General features: G+C 45.7%; 1 protein-coding gene across 7 annotated transcripts in view; it reads left to right on the top strand.

Annotated features, from left to right (window-relative positions):
* The window catches only part of LONRF3 (LON peptidase N-terminal domain and ring finger 3), a 40,100-nt gene extending 32,675 nt beyond the window's left edge, over positions 1–7,425 (top strand). For 6 of the 7 annotated variants that reach the window (XM_072816623.1, XM_072816622.1, XM_072816621.1 and 3 more), the window contains one exon: positions 2,602–7,425. In XM_072816623.1, coding sequence (XP_072672724.1) covers positions 2,602–2,757 — 156 coding nt within the window. In that variant the 3' untranslated portion in view covers positions 2,758–7,425. Of the gene's footprint in view, positions 1–124; positions 1,481–2,601 lie in introns of those variants that run through there. The other variant, XM_072816619.1, reaches the window with a different exon arrangement.
* Positions 7,426–22,334: the final 14,909 nt, after the last annotated feature.

Below are 22,334 nucleotides of genomic sequence, written 5' to 3'. Positions count from 1 at the left end.
CGGTAATGTGTGGGAGTGACAAGATTCATGCAAAGGCCAGACTTAAGAGAAGGGTATCCTGGGAGCTAAGACCAAAAGCTTCCACTTCTGGGGAGCTTCATAACCCTCTCCCCCATTGCTGCAGGAGCTTGGATATGGGACCAGCTACCTTACAGGATTCCAACTGCAAGACCACAGAATCTTTTCACACCTGGGTCTCTCCCTACTTAGCCCTGTAGGTCTAGACCCTTGTCATTGTCTTCATCAGGGGTGAGCCGGTCATGAGCAAATAGACACAATCTTTAAATTTACCCTTGGCTGAATTACACTAGAAAGCAGTTCATTAGGTTCTACTGGATCAGTCTGTTTCCTGGGAGGACAGATCCATTTGAGATATCAAGTTGTAGATCAGAAGCTCTTCAGGGAAGTAGAGATAGTTAAGTTTCACAAAACTTTGCTTGCTTGGTATAAATCAGACAATATTCTCTCTAGAACAAGGCTGGAGATAACCTAGTCAAATATTTGCCCATGATCACCTTTCCTACATTCTGAGCTGGCTCCTCTACATCAGCACTCCCTGATTTCCTTGATTCTTTACTTAAGACTCATTCCCGACTCTTTTACAATAGTAACATAGAATATGTATGTTCTGATTTCCCTGCCAAGAGACTGATCCTTACCATTCTAGCTGTGTGAACTTGGGTAAGTCCCTTCCCTTTTCTCAACCTTTCTCCCAGCTCTAAAATGAGGGAGGTAGATGAAGAAATCTCTAAAGTCCCCTCTTCCTCTTGCATCTGGGCTATAAGACACCAATCTGTTCCCCAATGAGCTGAAACATCTCACTTTCTCCAGACCACAAAGGTGGCTCTTTTCCCCCATGCAAAGGCATCATGAATGTTGAAGGGAGAAAGGCCAGTCAGTACTTCCCAGTGACCTAGCTCCTGGCTCTGGGCCACTGTGACTCAGGACTACATCAGAGCTCTGAGCAAGCTCACGATCAAGTGTAATGTTCCCCTTCACCTTCTGGAAAGCATTCTCCCTCAGTCAGGCAGAAGGTAGCAATCAGCAATGATACAGCATCTTCCACAAGAGAAAACACAGATGCCACGGAGTGATTCATAAGGGCTCGATGACATAGAAAGCTGAAATCTTGGGTTCATTTCCTTTCTTATTAGAACTGTTATCATGTTGCTTTGGCAGCAGCAGCAAAAATAATAATAATAATAATAACAACAACAACAACAACCAGTTTGATCCAGTCAGTGCTGCAGCCCCAGTGGTCCCATTAATAAAAATGTTCTGAGCCTCAGGAGATTTCTCAGAAAGAACCACAAGTATTAACATCAGCTTAAATATCTTTGTTAATAGCCCTGGGAAAAGAAGTTTAGAATATGTTAATTTCACATTCAGAACTAATAATAGGAGGGAGAGCCTGTTACAGATCACAGTGAGGGACAAAAAAGAATTCAAATGAAGCTACAGACACAGAGAAGCCAAGAAAGAGCAAGGTTTGGGGGAGAATTAGGTGAACCAATTTGGAGGCAAATAGTCCCACATGTAGGTGGTCTGACCAAAATGAAATTCTCTATAGTCTAAACTTCTGAGAGTTGTGAGCTGAGAGCCCATTTCAGACTTTGTAGGAAATAAGTCGGTAGTGACTATATCATGTGCCGGTGAAGCTGCTGACAAGCAGAATTGGTGAAGAATTCGTGTGGAATGGGAAAGCTCTTTATTAAAAAGAAACCTGGGAACAGAATACATTTCTAATGTGAAGGTGTTTTCAAATTGGACTTTTTGCAAAGTGGGATTGTTGTACTTTTGGGCTATGGATCATAAGCTTTGGTTTCAGAGGAGGAGAAGCTAACTGTGGCCTTCTAGAGTGACACGGTGTGTGTACTATATTGCCTTCGGCCAGAAGCAAGAAAATAAAGGGAGTTAAGAGACATGCCAAGCACAAGGGATCATGGGAATTGAAGGCTCACATGTGGTGTGTGTCAGTCCAAAGAATCTAAATGGAATCTTCAAAGTAGAACAAATGGAGTAGTGAACATTCTAGCTCACAGAATCACAGTGGCTAGGAGGTATAGGGTATCTGTTAGGATATTGATTTGTTTACTTTGACAACTACTAAAAATAACTAGAGGTAGCTTGAGCCAGATAGAGGGCTAGAGCAGCTCTATTCGATGAGATCATTCAGAAATCCAGTCTCGTTCATCACAAAGCTCTACCATCCTTAGAATGTTGCCCTGTCTTCCTGATAGAAGAAGGCTGATCATCACCATGTTCATGCTCTAGCTGAGGGGAAGAGAGAAAGAGTAAGGCAGAGGGCACATGCCCTGTTCCCAGAGCATGACCCAGAAGTTGCACATAGAACTTCCCTTTACATCTCATTAGCCAGAACTTTGTCTCATCGCCTCCCCTAACTGCAATGCAGCCTTTGTTTTCTGCGTGGCTACATGACCAGCTCAGGCAAGGAGGAAGTAGACCTGGGGGGTAAATAGCAGTGTTTACCTTACACAGAAGCAGTTCCACCTGGGATATTTACCTTGTGGCTTGGGAAACCTGCAGACTGATCTCATTTCTGTGGGAATAGGATGAACCCATCGTGTTTTTCTGTTGTAGATTAACCCGAATGGTCCAGCCTGGTGCTGGTGGACCTTAGCAGTTCTTCCATTGGAAAGCCGAGCTCAGCTCCCATTCCTAGCAATGAGGTCCTTAAAGGATAGACTGAACGGTATTCGGCGAGTCCTGGCCTTTATATCCCGAAACCAAAACTAGTGAGAGTGGATTGCTGGAGAGGAGCTCCCATCCTCCCCACCACCCATGGGGGGAGTCATCTTGTAAATATATCTAATTGCAATAACATCTTAACAGAAGGAAGTATCAAATAGGCATTTCCCTGCTGTTGATCACAGAGAGAAATTATGTCGAAAGACCAAAAGCATGGGACCTGTTTGAAACTTTCTGTCTTAAGATGCTTCTTGACATGCTGCACAACTACATGCTCAGCAGAGGTGTTTAAAAGCCCAGAAAAAAAAATTAATTTGATTTCAACATAAACTTCTCTGAAGGTTTAAAGTGGTTTTGCTTTTAATTTTCTTTCTTGCATAGTTAAGTGTGTGATTGAAATGTGAAGAACAGATACTAATAATGTTGCTGTGTTGTTTCACTGACTTGAGTTCTCATTCCAAATGGTTCAGGTTTTATACAGAATTGTGTAAAATAATGTTCATCCTTCATTCTGTTTTAATAATTTATTTTTTGCACTACTGTATCCTTTTTTCTACAAGTATGTAACTATTTAAGTGTTCGTTACTGAAAAGCCAGTTGCTTTATTTATTAACGTGGTTTACCATTTACCAAGGGGGAAGTAACAGTATTAGAAATGTGCCATTTTTGCTTTTATCACATTTTACTATGTTTGATCCCAGTTCTCGAGCCATTTTTCTATCTACCCCATTGGATGCTTAAAGGAAGTTCAGAGTGACATTGAGATCACCAATCTTCACAGGTTCCATTTGACTTTCAGTTTGAATTCAACAATATAAAATACATAAGCGATTTGGTATACATTATAGAATAAGCCATGGTAAAGTAAAATAAAACATGTTCTATATGTTATACAGAGCAGGGCTGAAGGAATGCTTTTCCTTGAATGAAGAGTTGAATCAGAGGAGCATCATTTAGTATGATCTATTATAGGCATTTATCTCAACAGTCTAATTCTAAAGGTAAATCATTTCCCCTCAGTGCAGTTAGGAGTGGGATTTTGAGGCAGGATGATATTTAACCCTTCAGAGGGAATGGTTTTCACTTTGTCACATCATAGCCTCCATATCCCACCTCTTCTCAGGGCTCTGAGATTCACAACCTGGCTAACATGTGTAGAAACACATGAAAAAGGGCTGTTTGTTACTACAAGTATAAAGAAGCCAGTAGAAAAAGTAGAACCCTTAAAAAAAACAAACTGTTGTTTTGGTTTGTAAATCTCTTTAAAGGAAACAGTGGTTTTTATCTAAGCACTGCCTTTCCTCCTAGCTGCTGTGGGCCAAAGATTTCAATATAGGGGAAGAATAGTGAGTAAGAAGGTAAGAAGGAGCTCCTGTTTAGCCTGCTTTGTGCTGGTGTGATTCCTTTAGTGCCAGGAGAATCTGAGAAATGCCATGAGAATGGGGTATACAGTGATGGAGTAAAGAGATTAGGGCAGGCAAGAAGTGAATCCTACCATTCGCACTGTCTTGCAAATGATCCCCTTACAGATGCTAAACGGATGCAGTGCAGCCCATCCACCTCATTGAGAAGAGGTGAGTGCCTCACGTAACCAATCTGACTTCTTCCGTCCTCACCTCTGGCCAGAAACAGAGAAGGGAGAGTGAGGTGATCCAGGCAACAGAAAAAAGATTCACATAAGCAGAAACCAAATGATCTTTTCTGTACTTCCTAAGTGGATGCTATATGTCAGAGCATTATGTTACCAGGCTTGATGTTTGCAGCCAGACTTAGCTAGTGAAGAATGGAAGTATAGGCATGGTCATTGCCTAAGCAAACTCTACAAGGCTCAGGGAGTGGGAAATTAAAGGCTCCCCCTCCCACTCGGTGCCCAACCACTAATCGTAGCACAGTCCTAGTAAAATATTCTCCTGTTATCTAGTGTAAATGCAGCAAAGAAAATGTCATAAGCATCTCCCCTTGGTAGATGTTTTTGTTTTGTGATTTAACTTGTTTTTGAGCCCACAGGTTCCTCATATAGCAAATGGTAGTAATTATCACATATAGGGTTGTTATGAACGTTATATAAGGTAGTATATGTAAATCACTTAGCAGAGTGCCTAGCACCTATGAGACATTAAAAACATAATAGCCATGATTAGGTTATTCATGGTCATAGAATATCATCAAGGGCCCACATTTGCATAAAACACTGGCTTTATACACAGTACCCATATCTACCCCCTTTAAATGTGGTTGGAGGGATCCACACCACTGATTCTGAGACCATAACTTGATGCTTTCCAGTTAATTCCTTTTAGAGCCAGGTCTGCTTGGGAAAATGAAAAGACTAGAAAACAAATGAGGTTAGAGACAAAGGAGACTTCTAGGCCAGTACATTTTCCCTATTTCAGTAGGACTAAAAAGTAGTGCTCTTTGGAGGTCTAGAATTTCTGATATAGTGGAAACCTGAAGTTCTACCTCCGTTAGAATAACCAATTCATCGCTTCTTTTTTTAAGATTTTATTTATTTATGAGACACACAGAGAGAGAAAGAGAGAGAGAGAGGGAGGGAGGGAGGGAGAAGCAGGCTCCATTCAGGGAGCCCGACGACGTGGGACTCTATCCCGGATCTCCACGATCACGCCCTGGGCTGAAGGCGGCGCTAAACCACTGAGCCACCCCGGCTGCCCATTTTGCTGCCAAGTTCTGGTATAAAGAGTGTACAGAGAAAAAACATAAGCCTAAGTCTAGGCCAGAAGTACAAGACTTCCCCTTTGGTAGATAGTGCCGTTTATTTGGTTAATTTTCTTATCATAACCTAGATTATTTTCTCTGTGTTTGTGTGTGTGTGTATATATATATATATATATATATGTGTGTGTGTGTGTGTATACATACGTATATATATGGTACCAAGCAGATATTATGCCTTTCTGCTTTGTACTGTACCACTGCTGCTAGCTAATAACCAGCAAAATGTAGAAAATGAACAATGATAAACTAATTCTCTGTAGACATCCTGGAGAAAAGAGTGCCTGCCCCTGACTTAATGGAGCAGAGAACTGACTATGTTGAGAATTTGCCTTTTCCGAAGGCTGACTGCTTCTAGCCCCATGGCATTTCCAGCTCTGCCTGTGGGGCTGGCCTGGCTCAGATAATCCCCTGTGACTGGCCATTGGAGCAGTGGAGCTCCTGAGGCTGGTTCACAGCACCCAGAGGTCTCTTACTGTCAACAGATTGCATGCTGTTGATAGACCAAAATCCATCGGGGATTGTGTTCCCCCCTGCTAACTCCTTTTCCAAATTGGGAGCTTCATTTAAGGACTCATTCCTTGAGTTCCCAACATAATTAACTTTGCATCCATTTCTGTTTACCAAGGCAAAATCATATCAGAAGTGTATAATATAGATACAAATGGAAGGCAGCCCAAATAATGGAAAAGGACACATTTTTTCAGCCCATCTGGGGCTTGAGAAATGAGGCTTTGATTTATGATTGAAAGCAGTTCTGAAAAGCAGCCAGCTGCATGGGTTTCAGTTTGTGGCCCTTCCTGAGTGCAGAGAGAAAAAAGGAAAAGGAGTCACATAAAGTGTACACATTCAGTTCCTCTTAGAACGATAGCTCCCACTGTTCAACTGTTTAAGATTCTGGATAGTGCACATCCAGAGGTGAAATAAAGACATTTTCACTTATAAATGCGCTAAGTTAACCTTGAGAGAGAAGTGCCTGTAATCTCTGTTTTTGGTGTCATTTGAAAGCTTTTGCTTCATGACTCTATAGCCGTTTAAAAATTTGTTGCAGCAAATGTGATTAACAGAAGTTTACAAAGCACCACTGTAGCTTATGCGTCATGTTCAAAATTGCCTAACATTTATCTATTGTCAAAGCAACAATAAACAACAAAATAAAAGGAGAGCAAATAGGTCAATGTGGCATCATAGGCTTATTTAGATAAACTAGTTCCATCATTTCATGTAGCCCTCAGTCATGCCAGGATTAAAATATCAAGCAAACCACTCAAACAGTCACAAATATGTCTGTGTGTTTGTTAGTCTAGTTGTTTGTTCAGCAGCCATTTTATTTTCGCACTGTAATAAACTGAAAGGGGAATTAAGATAATGCTTCCCCCCCATTGCTATTCAACTACCTCTATATGCTTGGTTTCTCTTTAGGGATTTCTTTCCTCCGGATCTGTACAAAAATGCAGTTTCAGCTTATCTATGTTGTAACAACAATGTGATTGATACAGACAGTTGCTGTGAAAGCTGTTCATTCATTAGAAATGTTTACTGTTGTTTCACTTTGTATCTAACGAAACTGTACCCGTAACCTTAGGTCAAGAATGACCCAAAATAAGTTATCATTTTGTTGGAAGCAGAATAGAAAGGAAAGCTATCGGACCATCTATTTTGTTCTTGTTCCTGTTTGCTTATAATACATTTGACCAGATCTTTCAAGAAAGTAGACTTGCCCTCAGAGAGTAAGCTCTCATGTATTTGAGAGTGAGGCTGCCGTGAGTTAGTTAATGTGACTGATGTGTTAGAAAATCTGGCCATAAACTGTTTTTTAAAAATGCACCAGAAAATCCTGTTAAAGACTTATGTTGTAAACATTTTTGCCAACAATCCACCCCGGGTTTGTTTGTAAATCTGTTCGTATGTTGAGTTTGCTTAAAGCAGAATACACTACCTACTCTGTTTTCTCTGCCATTATAAAATGTTTGTGAAAAACAAGTTACGTGTTTTTATTTCCATTAAACCAAGTCTCCACGATAGGCTAAAGCTAAGGCCCAAAGCGCAAACCTTTTGACAAGAAAATTGGTCAAACTGCCTGGGATAGTGAGCGATATTGACCGAGCTGAGTCCAGCAAGAGAGATTCAGCAACCTCTCCTTTTCGGTACCAGTTTTAGTCTCCTGCCATCAGTGACTTTGCACAAGTTCTGTTTTGCCCCTGGGAAACAAAGTACAAGTGGAGCCGGGACAATTAGAATGATAGCAAATCCCACTTGGCTTGACCTTTGTGTGACAAGGTCTTTTGGGTAATTGAGAAAAAGGAGAACTCCTGACCACGTAGATCCCAGTAGATCCCGGAGGAAACACTTGGCTCTTTTGGAGTTGTGTGCCCAGTCTGCCACTCTCTGGCGGTCAGGAAATAGAGCGCACCCTGGCCAAAGGCACGGTCTTCCCTCTCAGGCAGTCCTGCCCAGAATGCCTGCATAACCCTCTCTGGAGAACTGCATTGGGTCATCTAAAAAGAAGGTCTCATTTGCAGTTGTCTTCCTGGCCTTGAGCAAAGCCAAAACCAACACTTTCTGCTGCTTTTCTGGGATCCACCCTGGCACAGCTCCTATGAGTTCTCTGGGGCCAAAGATGCCACCCTGGAAGGAACGCCCAGTCTCAAAATGAGATCAGAGCAAGAAAAAGAAAGAACAAATGCCCTAGACCCACAGGCTACCAGATACTTCAACTTTTCCTTCCTCTCTCTGATGATTTCATCACTCCCAGGAGGGGCTGAGGTGGGATGGGGAGGGACCGGTGTCAGTACTCCCCATATTGGCTTCTTCCAAGTAATGCAGGAATTTCCCAACTGTATTTGTCCACGTTCAGCCCAATGTAAAGGCATGCCCTGGTCAAGGAAGGAGGGTACAGGCCCCAAGGAGCCCTGCTTCTGGATCTCTGAGCCCCCCTTTCCCCCCACTTTCTGGTTTTCTGTGATTGACTTTCCCATTCCAACCTATACTTGGATTGACCAGCCATCCATGTTTACTGCCCACCTTTATACACATGTATTAGCAAATATAATTATTACCTTTAAAAGCCCTGAAAAACCCTTCTCTTCCATCTACTGAAGTGCTGGCTCCAAACCCCACTGCAGAGTGCTGCCTAGCTTCCAGTGAGTTCATATTAACCATTTCTGGATGCCACAAAGTGCAACAAATTAAGTTCTGAAATAACCCACTCACGCGAAGTCCAGTTTTGCTCTCAAAATCTTGTTTCTCTTCCATTTTAGAGGTACATTGAAGGAATATTCAGCAGAGTCATGGGGGCAAGGGAGATCACTGCCCCTTTGGCCCTCAGGCTACCTATTGCCACTCCCAGCATACAGCTACATTCTCAGGGCCACATGCTCCTCCTATAAGCCCTACAAGGACCAGCCATGACGGGGGAACATTGTGCCCACAAGTGGCATCAAGCCCTCTGTTTAGGCCCTCTACAGGGATGAGTTCACTTGGAAGTGGCTAACTGTGATGACTGAAGTTGCTACATTTCACTTCCTGGGCAGAGCTTCATGCGTTCTCTTCTCATAGTCACTGGGTTTGGTCCTCCATCCTGATCAGGGAGGCTGTTTATGCCCAAACCCAAACAGCGGTCATCTAGTCAGCAAGCAGGAGTCATGTTCTTACACCCCGAGGCATCCACAGGCCCAGCTAATATCCATTAAATGTTCACTGCATGCCAGGCTCTTTACTAGGGTGTTTTGTTTTGCTTTTTAAGCATTTAGCTTCTCATTCGAGCCTCACTATAATCTACAGAGTAGATCTCTATTCCCATATTCTGGGTAAATAAACTGCTGCACAGGGTTGGTTATGTGACTTGCCTATGGTCCTCCCAGTGAAAATCCGGGCAGTCTGATTCCAGAGGCCACACCTTTAAATGCTACTATGAGTCACCCATGATGCAGTGGCGTGGACCCAGGACAGCGGCTCAGCTCGTGGGTACCCTGCGGGGGAACTTCCAATAATAATGACAGCAAAACAGCAGCACTAGCAGCCCCCATTTATTGGGGGTGCACTACAGGCGGGGGCACTGTGCTCATCACAGTCTGGGTTAGTCCTGAGGCAGGTGCTATTGCTACCCGCTGTTGACTGAGGACACTGTGAGGTCAGACAGCCTGGATTCCAGGCCTGGCCTCCTTCCTTCCTTGCTTTGTGGCCTTCCATGAGTTGCTTTCCCTTTGTGAGCCCCAGGGAGGAGAGTGGCAGGCCTTAATTCCTGTGTTCTAGTGTATTCTTTCTAATTCTAAACCCCCAGAGACTTACCCCTCTTCCATCTTTGGAGCCCTCCTCCTAAGTGACTACAAACTCAGGGGCGCCTGGCTGTCAACACGGCTTGCCCAGCTAGCTCCTCTCCCCTACCCACTTCTGTGGCTACCTGACTCTTCTCCCGTCAGCGAAATACAAGTGTAGATTTGGAGATCCAAAAGGTAAAACAAGGGAGAAAATCCAGATGCTGCAACCACATGGTTCTAAAGTCATACATCCCAGAGCCGGAGGAGGCCTGAAGAAATCATCAAGCCCAGTTTCCTGCTTCTGGCTGGTATTGTTCTCCATGAGGTCATGGCCAACTTAGAACCTCATATTTGATGCACACTCTACACACCAGGGGGGCTCCCAGCTGCCCCTCTTCACCTGGTGAATGTTCTGATGGGGGCGGGTATCTTGGAGATGGAGCTTTCACTGGGAAGAACAAAGAATTTTTTTAAAGCAGCTACAGCCTAGTTGGTAAGGCCCCTTTGGGGATGATTCTTTCTCGGTGTTTCCCCCTGCCCCCATTCACCCACTGCCTCGCCTTTTTCTCTTCAGATGGCTTCTCCATTCAAGGAGCTTGTATTTCTCCCAACCTGCTATTTGGGAGCAACAAACTCTAGAGTCAGGCTATTTAGGTTAGACTCTTGCCCCCTGCCACTTAATACATATGTGATCTTAGCGGGTGATGAATGGGTTCCTCTCCTCATTTACATTTTTGTCCAAACATGGCCTTCTGGGGCAGGCTATTAACACATACTCAGCCGATTCCCCCGAAGGGGAGGGTTTTGTTGACCATCAGCAATACAGGGTTGTAAGTCCACAGACAAGGAACTTTTACGGTTGGTTAAAGGTGCTTTGAATTTTCCTGGGAGCAGGTTGTAACATCTTACTGGTTCCCTTACTAATTAATGAGTTAAATAAAATCTTAAACATGTTTAACATTAAAAAATAAATGAAGTGGGAAAGGAACCTTCTGGCACTCACATCTATCTCAAAGTTCAGATGTGGGGGTGTTCACCACAGGCATTTCCACCTATAGGAACTGCCAGGAAAATAGAGGCTCAGCTATAGTGGCAATTTCTAGTTCAGGCTCTATACAGACATTAAAACCTCTAGCTCATTCACTTCTTTTTTTTTAAAGATTTTTTTTATTTATTCATGAGAGACACACAGAGAGAGGCAGAGACATAGGCAGAGGGAGAAGCAGGCTCCCTGCAGGGAGCCTGATGCAGGACTCCATCCCAGGATCCCGGGAGCACTACTTGAGCCAGAGGCAGACACTAGCGCCGAGCCACCCAGATGCCCCCAGCTCATTCACTTCTTAATGGAACAAATGTTTGCAGGACACATATGCTAGGCATTGGGGTACAGAGAGGACCACAACACTCTCTGCGCCCTTGAGCGGCTCGCAACCTAGGGAGGAAAACACAGAGCGTCACACAGAGCATAGTGGTGCCTCAGAGGAAAGGCACCTCATCTTGCTTGGGGAGGGCTTCAGGGAAGGCTTCCTGGAGGAGGTGATGCAGGAGCTGAATCATGAAGGATAAGTTTTCCAGATGAAAGAATGGAAAAGGGTTGAGGAACATTCCAGGCAGAAGATACATGTGAAAGGATCTGGCGGTCTATAGAAAGAGGACTTGCCAGCCGTCCAGAATATGGTGAGCAATTCAGCCTCTCAGAGCACAGGGCTGACGGCAGAGCGGGAAAGCAGGGCCCGATCTCGGACACTTTCTTTTTGCCCTGACTTGAAACCACCAGCTGGCCTCGGGAGACCTGGGTGGCACACCCGGCACGGCGGAGGGGCCTCGTGAACGAGAGCCCTGCTTGCTGACCAGGTCAGGGTTTGTTGTGTAACCGCCACGGGTGACCTCTTGGCACCGTCTGACTTCTGGCGCTGAGCCCAGCAGCCCCCTCAGGGTTGGGAGGGGAGGAAGACAACGAGGGTTTGTGGGAATGAGAGCCAATCGTTAAGGTTTCAGAAATCTTACAAGCCAGTTGTTGCGGCCTTTACTTTAAAGATAAATTGCATACACTTACAATGAAATAGATTACTTCAAAAACAAATATATACACAATTAAATAGATTACATTAGAAACAAAGTATATACTCAAAGCTCATCACATCCTAATGATTGTACCACTTTTTACTCTTATACTAAGCTCTTATTTAGGTCCTACTGTGTCCTTAGGGTGGAAATGCTACATAATAGCTTGCCACTGAGCATCTCTTTCCAAGTCCCTGTTCAGTAACAAGTCAGGTCCCTGGCTGAAATTAGCCAGGGTGGGGGTATTTACACCACACTAGAAACTAGGCTCCCCTCCCTGAGAGCAATTTGCTGCATTTTTACCAGCACACCCCTGGCTCTGGGTCCTTTTCTTTCTCCCTCTCTGTACTTACCTCCAAGGCCAATCGCTGTTTTCAGGAAAAAGAGCAATCCTGAAAACTAATTTATGTGGATATGCGAAGTGCCAGGAGTCTAGATTTCTGGCTTGGGCTCTTAGGTAATTTGTTCTTCAGCAGAGATCTTCTGGAGTGGCCATGATGGTATGATCAAGAGATATTTTTAGACCTGCCTTTCCAGAGGCAGTCGAAATGTAGACGATAGGAGTACCTGGGGGGCTCAGTTGATGAAGCATCTGCCTTCTGCTCAGGTCATGCTCTCAGGGTCCTGAGATCTGAGCCCTGCAAGGTGGTCCCTGCTCAGCGGGGAGTCTGCTTCTCCCTCTCCCTCTGCCCCTCCTTGCTGCTTGTGCTCTTTTTCTCTCAAAAAAAATAAATAAAATCTTTTTTTTTCAAAGAAAGAAACGTACATGATAGACTACAATCTCCTACGCTTCTGCTTAAGATCATCGGTCAGCACCCACCCCTTTGAACCACAGGCTGCAATCATTCCCCCTGCTTAGGATTTCAGTGGAATTAAGCCACTGAATCCCATCCATTCCCACTGAGGTCGTGACAAAAATGGATGTACATTTTGTTCCCAGCCCAGGTACTCCCAACTTAGGGAGCTTTCCTTCCGCCACCACTACACAAGGATTAAAAATAATAATCATAATCATAGCTGGCAGCAGCTAATAGATATTGAGTGCTTACAATGTGCCTTAACACTCAACAACAGGTCTATAAGGCAAATACTATTAATTACCATCCTCATCTTATAGACGAGCAAACCGAGGCTCAGAGAGATTGAGGAACTTGCAGGGAGGCACACAGCAATCAAGCGGTGGAGGGAGATGTAAACGAGGCAGTCAGCCTGTTTCCAGAGCTCTCCCATCTCACCACGGCAGGGAGCTTTCTCCCATCAGGGCTGCCCTGGTGGCCCTCCCCATGGCTCGGCCTGGGCTCAGCCCTTGCTCTCTCTGACCAGCCTTTTCCTCCTGCCTGGTCGTTGCAGGTTGGCACACACAGGGGCACTAGCCGAATGGCTGAACTTGAGTGTTAACGTGAGAAAATCACAGAAGCTGAGAAAGTCCCCGATCCTTGCCATCGTATGATCCTTCCAAAGAATAAAAAAACAAACAAGCAAGCAGATCCAAACTCAGGGTTTATATAAAAACTAATTTGTACTAAGCTATATGCAGTATGCTCTGGAAATGGAACATGAATTTTAAGTCAAATGGTGAATATTGGCTTTGTCCAGTCCTGTGGGTGAAGCTTGGTGAATGTATGAAAAACAGTGTCCGTGAATGCAAGGCCTCGATCAAATGCTGCCCATCCATGTTGTGTTCTGACATGTGGCTTTTGGTAGCAGACGGTCCCTCACATTTACCATCAGGGCTACTGGGTTTCATGGCCCTGGCTCTCCCCGTAGCTTCTGGAGAAACAGCAAAAGCTTGAAAGACCTTCCAGGCCAAGACCATCTTGTCCTGACGCTTTGGTCATCTGAGCAGATGGTTGAGCTTTATTCCATCGTTCTTTATATTGCTGTACCTCAGTGGTTGTCATCATGATTGTGTCACACACAAATGCAGAACATTACATATCTGCTCTTTAGAAAAAGACACGCCCACGTGAACACATGCACACAGACGCACTATTTTAAATATACCCTGTGTAGAGTTTACAAACCTCTGAATCCATGAAGTCCATTCATGTATTTTCTGTAAATGAACTTGCTACACACCTAAGTCCACAATCTTGAACAGGAAGCTGTAAGCCAGAAGTGTTTTGAAGCCACCAAGGTTAACATGAGAGCCCATCACAGTCCAGGGACTTGGTAGTGGTTCAGCACATCAGGATGATATGCTGAATTTGGACTTGACCCAAACTCCCAACTTTTCCAGTTTGAGAAGTTCAAGGACAGCCCCCCACACCTCCCTCTGACTCAGTCTCCCTGACATGCTGGCTGCTGGGCTACAGCCTAGAATTGTTTAGCTGTAGACAAGCAAATACAAATACTCACCAAGTCTCTCTGGGGCCATTCTGTGTAAAGAGAAAATGTATATAAGTTTTTCTGCCTTTGAGAATCAGCTAAAAGCCATATACATAGGTACGTATATCTGGGGGCTCTCAGCCCCCTGACATGTATCCATCACCCATCGTTCCCTATTTGCTTCCTGGCTTCTGATGTGGACCCTTCTTGGAAATAGTCCTCTGACTCTAGGGTTTTTTTTTTTTTACGATACACACACACACACACACACACACACACACACAGAAAGAGAGAGAGAGGCAGAGACACAGGCAGAGGGAGAAGCAGGCTCCATGCACTGGGAGCCCGACGTGGGATTCGATCCCGGGTCTCCAGGATCGCGCCCTGGGCCAAAGGCAGGCGCCAAACCGCTGCGCCACCCAGGGATCCCGACTACAGCCACGTGGACATTGACTTCCTGTCTTACTCATCTGGTTGTCTCTGTCCTTGTCTCGCCACACTTGAGCCCTGCTGTCCTGGATCCATTGTCATATTTCCTGTTTCCCTCCCCTGATCCTTTAAGTGCTTATGTTCTTGAGGCCGGCATGACACTGTTCTGTCCTCTCTTCCCCCAGTAGCCTCTGAACACTGCATGGCTCTCCCAGCCCAGGGTCTCCCACAAATGGGCTGCACCTTATTCTTCTGAAGAGGTCCATTATGGCTTTCTAACACAGATTTGCATTGAGATGATGATTCCCATGGATTTCAGCTTTGCCAAAACAAAACAAAATCCACGAAGGAGATTACACTTAACGTGATGAGCATTGCAAGATGTGTGAAATTATTAAATCACTATATTGTACACCAAAAATTAATATAACATTGTTTGCCAACTATAATACTTCAAGAATAAAAAAACTTTTTTTAACCCCACAACTCAGGAAGCCACAGTGACACATTTTTTTAAGTCTAATCTGACTATCCTCTCTTCCTTTGGCTTCTACCATTCAAATCTCCCCCATTGCCAGGAGTAGCAATGCACCTCTCCCGACCTCTCCCACCCCTGAGCTGGGCAGCTAAAGACTAGAACATTGTTTCTACTTGGCTAAAGGAAAGACATCATCAGATTGAACCCATAGGCATATATGTGGGGGCTCATAAACAAAGTGACCTCATTTCATTCTCTTCAAACAGCATTTTAGCTAGATCAATTCTACTAACAGCCATGAACGGGGGGTGGGGGGGAGAGAAGGACTATCAGTTTACAAAACAGGATTATGGAAATCTGCAAAATGGGAGCTAGATAACTGTTGGGTGAACATTCCTCATTGACCTAAAAGTACATTGCGGGAAGAAAATAGTGCATTTCTGATAATGAATAAATGGCATCTCTCCCTAGCCTTTTTAAATTAACAGTGATGCATATACACTGTAATTTTTTTTAAGATTTTGTTTATTTATTCATGAGAGTCGTACAGAGAGAGGCAGAGACACAGGCAGAGAGAGAAGCAGGTTCCCCTCGGGGATCCCGATGTGGGACTCGATCCCAGGACCCCGGGGTCACGCCCTGAGCCGAAGGCAGACGCTCAAACGCTGAGCCACCCAGGCGTCCCATACTGTGATCTTTTCAAGGGCAGTGGAACTGCATTCTGAATCATTGTCTCCAGAACTTATCTTGAGGAACATGATAGTCAAATGTTCCTAAGTATCTCCACTCATCTGGTCCTTGGGACATGAGTTGATACTTGTACAGGAACAATGTGCCACTAACTGTGCCAGTTTGGAGTCTCAATAGTTCATCTAGAAAAATATCGGAGCAGGAGGTTTAAGAACTCCAGGTGTTTTAATTTGGGAAAGTGCAGCCACGAAGCAGGCTGGGACTTCGATAGAGACCTGGTAGAGAAGAGAAAGCAGCATTAGGTAAGATGGAAGGTGGAGAGATTGCCTGGTTTGCCCTTGGAAGGGGGAGAGGGAGTGGAGTAGCGAGCTGTCCCAAACCAGTGGTGGCCACGACAGAGTGGCAAACTTGGGGAAATAGACATTTGTCCCTGTTGTGGGCTGATTTGTGTGCCCCCCCCCCACACACACAAAATTCACATGCACAAACCCTAAGTCCCCAGAACCTCAGAATGTGACTGTATTTGGAGATACAGCATTTAGAGAGGTAATTAAGGTAAAATGAGGCCATCAGAGTGAGCACTGATCCCATCTGACTGGTGTCCTTATAAGAGGAAGGGCCACATGAGGACACAGAGAGAGGATGGCCATCTGCAAGCCAAGGAGAGAGGCAGGAAGCACCAGGCCTGCCGGCTGGACTTCCAGCCTTTACAGCTGTGGGAAAGTAAATTCCTGTCACGTAAGCCCTCCAGTCTCTTATTTGTCATGGCAGCTCTAGCGAACACACCCGGTCTCTCTTTTTTACTTCCTAGGCTCTAAACCTCCTGCTTATCGGGCTGGGGGAAGCCTCCACTGATGAGCACTGGGGGGCGGGGGGCAAGGCCTCTCTAGCAGCAGTGAAAGGTGCATCAGGATGGAGTTCGTCATCATTCTTGCTTGCACTGACCTGATCTTGTCTCCCTAGGCCCCCCCCCCCCCCCCGGGACTCTAGGAGCTACTAAACACCTGGAAATAACTACATTTTCTCCCTAAATCCATTAGAAATGGTTTCTGCGGCTTCTAATCAAGACCACCAACTTTTATGATTCAGGTCTACAAAGTCTCCTGAGGGTCACTCAGTTACAGATGCTGCTAAGTGTCAGGCAGGTTCAAAGTCTGCTGGGGGTGACGTCAGGCATCTCGGGCATCAGGCAATTTGGGCAGTGCTCCAGCCATCTGAGGTGCCGGCAAGGGGAACACCCGGCTGAGGGATTTTTAATGTGACCTGAGGCTCTGACTCGGACTTCTGATACCTCTAACCTTCCTCAGTTGTGTCTTAGCAATCCCTTGGTCTTCCTCGCTCCATTCCAGCCTGTGGAGTCCGGGCATGACTTGGAAGTTAGTCCTTGGGCAGCAGCACGGACAGCTAAGGGGGTGATTCCGGATTTCTTCCTCCTCTGGAGGAACTCAATAGGATTACTCAACTGAAAAGGTGAAAATGCAAAATAAAACAAAAAAACCCAGGGGGTGGTACCTGGGTGGCTCAGTGGTTGAGCATCTGCCTTTGGCTCAGGGCACGGTCCCGGGGTCCTGAGATCGAGTCCTGCACCAGGCTCCCCGCAAGAGGCCTGCTTCTCCCTCTGCCTATGTCTCCGCCTCTCTCTCTGTGTCTCTCATGAATTCAAAAACAAAACAAATAAATAAATAATAAAAAACAAAACAAAACCAAAAACCCAGGAGACAAATTGAATTTGTCTGAAGTAGAAGGCCTTCGGGCATTCCCTGTATGAAGGAGCATATTATACTTAAAAGTTTACCCAATCCCTCCTTGAATAGTTAACTTTTAAAAACAAACAAACAGGGATCCCTGGGTGGCGCAGCGGTTTGGCGCCTGCCTTTGGCCCAGGGCGTGATCCTGGAGACCCGGGATCGAATCGCACGTCAGGCTCCCTGCATGGAGCCTGCTTCTCCCTCTGCCTGTGTCTCTGCCTCTCTCTCTCTTTGTGTGACTATCATGAATAAATAATAAATAAAATCTTTAAAAAAAAAAACAAACAAACAAATAGCTTTTTCCTGGGGGGAAAAAAAAGGTCAGTAGAGCAAAGGTTTCTATAGCAACCTGGCAGCTGTACCTCTTGTAACCTATGAAATCATTACATTATGAGGTGCAAGTAGGTCAGAGAAGAGCCTTCTGGGAATGGGCTGACCAGTAGTTAGTTACGTAACTGGAGTGAGCGAAGGTTTCGCCCGGGCCACTCCCCCAGTGGCCGAGGAGGAGGCAGCAGGTGTTTACAAACGCCCGAGGCCGGTCAGGCAGCCCTGGTGTGGGAAGGCTGTGGGGACTGGGAGTGTGGTGGCGGCGGCTAGGTCTTCAGGAGGGGGGTGCCGGAGGACAGAAGAACACGACACAGCAGAAAGCCTAAGACCCGGCTCTGCAAGCCTGGCGCTCCTTGGCGAGGAGACCCCCCACGGTCTGCTGCGCTGGCAAGAGCGGGCAGGCCTCTGTCTGGGAGGCCAGGGCGCAGGCGAGTCCAGGCCACCGGCCGTGAGAGCAGAGCCATGCGTGGGCAAGACACCCAGAAAGCCCAGGAGGTGCCTGCTCGTGGGTATACGCGCGCAAAACCCCCAACCAAGACCAAACCCACGCTTGGGGGGCCAGCGGGGTTTAATTCCAAGATTAAATGGGCTAATCTGCCCGGGTCGCCACATCCCCTGCCCTCATTCGCATGCCACGACCTCTGACAACCACCATGGCCCTTCCCGTTGTGCCTGCAAGTGTCAGGTGAAAGCCGAGGATTAACACGGAGACTGCGGGAAAGGAGTACCCACCATTCGTTTCTTTCATCTCAGCGACAGCTCTGCAAACGCGACGGAAATAAATTAATCAACCCGTTTTCGTTGGGTGTGGGGGCCTGCGGGGCATTATGTAAGGCGGTTCTTCTATTCTGCACCTGCTGCTAAGAACGGGGTTCGATTTAGGGAAATTTGTTTCCAGTCTGGGTCATACACTAAAGGAGAGAGAGACACCCACCCACACCCTCCTCCGCCTGGGGGGGCGGGCAGGGAGGAAGTCTGTCACCTGATCAACATCAGCCTCCTGCAGAGGGGCCAGAGTCCCTAACCTCGCCAGGCATGCCAGTGCAAAACCACTTCCCGGACCCTAGAAGTGGCTCCTCGGTCAACCTCCTTTGGGTCTCGGAACCCACCTCTCCCCTCTCCATCCCCCCTCCAGGCAGCCAACTTGGGCACCTTATTTGTGGTCCCATTTGATCCCATTTGTCCGAAAGCAGGTAGGAGTAAAGATGGGAAGAAGGCGAGTGTGGAGTGGTGGGAAGAGGTGGCAGCTGGGGTTAACAAGCAGCCCTAGCACACTCAAGCGTTGGCTCTCATGCTAAAGTCCAGGGTCATTTCCAACTTGCTCAGTGACCTTCAGTCTTCCCTGAGTCACCGGGAAGACTCAGCTGCGGCTGAGTCATAGGCAGGAGGCTAGAGACTGTTTGCCTCTCGCATGCCTTCTTCTCTCTCTCCTCCCCTAGTCTCCCTAGCTGCTTGAGGAGGGGGCTGTGTCCTCTCTTCCTTTTATGAATGTCCTAATGGATTGGGAGTCACACAGAGCTGCCATTTATCGTCTATAGATGACTTCCTCCACCCGAGGCTTAATTTCCTTACCGACCATGTGGGGATGAAACAGTACCTTCATATTACAGCGCAGGATTATTGTGAAGTTTAAATGAAATAAGTCACGTAAATGATTTTTTTTTCAGAGTTCCTGTCACAGGGTGAGTACCTGAAGGTTGTGAATCATTAGGAAGTCATGCCCCCCAATTATTTTGGAAAGCTTTTGGCAAATCAGTCTGTGATGAGCTTGGTTAGTGAGAATGTTTTCCTTGGAACCTAATCACCCCAGAGGAGGAGGCAGTGACCCCATCAAATTTCTGCCTCTTAAAACCTAAGGACCAGCCCCAAGCATGTGTTTGGTCACATCAAAGGGCACATACCCCACAGAGCTGTGTGTGAGACCCGGGCTTCTCTCTGTGCCCCCCATCCCTTACCCCTGTGCATGGTAAGAAACAGATCATGCTCTAACTACCTTCTGTTTGTCAGACTTCTGCCAAGGGCAGAGTTGTCCCAGGCTTTTCCACAATTATGCTAATGGAATGGTTTGTCCAACCCATTTAGAAAAGTGCTATTGTTCTTACTGTCAGTAGAAAGTATCCTTTGGCCACCTGGATGCCCCCTGAGCTCCCTGCACCTCTGATGTCCCTTATAGGTGTCTCTTGGTCACTCTCACATACTCAGACAGTGGAACTGACCAGTCCTCAAATTGAAGGCTATTTTGCTAGTTTCTTTCTCTGGGAATAGTGCATTAATCAAGATGTTTTTCACTGCATGTCTTCCTTCCTTCCTCCCTCCCTTCCTTCCTTCCTTCCTTCCTTCCTTCCTTCCTTCCTTCCTTCTTTCCTTCCTCCCCTCTTTCCTCCTTCCTTTCTTTCTTTCTTTTTTCCTTCCTTCCATCCTTCTTTTTTCCTCCAGAGAAAGAAAAGTCTTCAAGTGAGTTTCCATTAAATGTTACCAGGTCTTTCCCACAACAGGCTCAGAAAGCCAATTTCAGAGCTGGTTGTGCTTTGACTACCCACCCCCCACCCTCGAAACAAAATGACCGATTTGCCATAGCCTTTCTTTTTTTTTTAATTCTTTAAATTTAAACTCAATTTGCCAACATACAGTATAACACCCAGTGTTCATCCCATCAAGTCTCACCACATAACCTTTCAATCCCAGATCATAGTCAGAAGAAATCGCCAGGCTTCCAGGCTCCAAAGGCAGTTTTTTTGTTTTTTGTTTTTTTAAACCCAGGAAGGAAGCTTCAGTATGGTTCACACACAAAAAGCCAAAGGCAAGATCAACGTGGATGTTTTAATTGTCTCTGAATCAGTCATCAAAGAACTACTGTGTGGGCGCCTCTGAAGCACCCCCTTGGGTTCCAAATGCAAAGAGGAGAGGCACATAAATGTCGATGATAAGGCGTGGGCTCAATGGCCTCATGCGGCTCCCTAATGACAATGACGCACTGGTGCGCAGTGCCAACCCTTTTTGCCCCCGGGTTACTGCGGGGCTCCTGCTGTCCCCTACCTGTCACAGTGGACTGGGGGCATGGGCAGAACAGGGCTGCAGTCCTGGCCAGAAGCCTGTACAGGCTTCCTCCGATAACCCCATGGACATGTTTTTAAATTGAAGCATATATAATTAATATGCAATGTTGTATTAGTGTCAGGTGTGCGACATCGTGATTCAATAATTCTACACATTACTCAGTGCTCACCGTCGAAAGGGGAGGCATGATCTGTCACCATACAAAATTATGACAGGATTATTGACTATGTTCCCTGTGCTATACTTTTCATCCCCATGACTGATTTATAACTGGAAGTTTGCTCCTTTCCTCTGTAACGGCATTTGTTTTACCTTAAATGATAATAGCTAATTTACCGACCCTTCTCCCTGTGCACCAGAAATTGTGCTAAACATTTAAGTGCATGATCATATGGCATTCACAGAACAACACTAAGAGGAGGAGACTTATATTTTCCCTGTTTATAGGCGGAGAGATAGAGGCTTAGGGGGGTCAAGTGAGCCAAGGTTATACATCACACCATACCACTCTCTTAATATTTAATTTACTAAGCTAATCGAGCCAATCCAAGAGGAAGACTACCCAGACCAAAGGGAATGTTCACACTGGCTGGTGTCTCTAAGGCAGCACGATAGAATTACATGTGCATTATTTATTTTAGTCCTGAGAAGATAATTTCCTGCATTAAAACTTGTAACTCTATTTCTGGGAGCTTCTAGCCCCCTTCTGAATGCTCTCAATGACACTCACCACTATATCACATTTAGGAATGGTAACATGATGAGACAGAGCAAAGCAGATCACCCTCCCTAATGGTGGGCCTCATCCAATCGGTTGAAGGCCTGCACAGACCACAAAGGCTGACCTTCCCCTAAGTAAACGAGAATTCCACCTGTCTGACTGTGAGCTAGGTCATCAGTTTTCTCCTGTCTTTGGACTCCACTGAGACATCAGCTCTTCCTGGATCTCAAGGCTGCTGGCTTTCAGAAGGGGAGTATAACATTGGCGCTCCTGGGGCTTCACCTTGCCCACTCACTCTGCAGATTTGGGAACTTGTCAATCTCCATAATCATGTGAGACAGTTCATTATAATAGATCTATCATCTCTCTCTTTCTCTCTCTTTCTCTCTCATTCTCTTTCACTGTAAATATAGAAGATATATACATAGCTCATTGGTCCTGTCTCCCTGGAGAACCCAGACTAATACATTGTGATACTTCGGTTGGGGTCCAAATCAATCAATACTCAGCCCTCCACCCTGCTACCAGCAATATCCATACCTGTGAATACTCCTAAATCTCTCTCAGTCTCTCTCTCACTCACTCCTTAGCTCCCACCTCTTGCTTTTGTTCCAAATTTAGAGTTAACTTGCTCAATATTTATTGAATGCATGTCCTAGGTGCTGTAGATGAAGTGCTGAATAAGAAAAAAAACCAGGTCCCTGCTCTCAGAGACCTTCTTTAGAATTAAAGGAGAGGAAGAATATAAACAAAGTAAACACATGAGAAAATATCAAGTAGTGATAAGCTCT

The sequence above is a fragment of the Canis lupus genome, chromosome X, assembly GCF_048164855.1.
Source record: "Canis lupus baileyi chromosome X, mCanLup2.hap1, whole genome shotgun sequence".
Classification (NCBI taxonomy): domain Eukaryota; kingdom Metazoa; phylum Chordata; class Mammalia; order Carnivora; family Canidae; genus Canis; species Canis lupus.
Note: the sequence above shows the minus strand (reverse complement) of the source record. Positions and strands in the feature narration are given on the sequence as shown.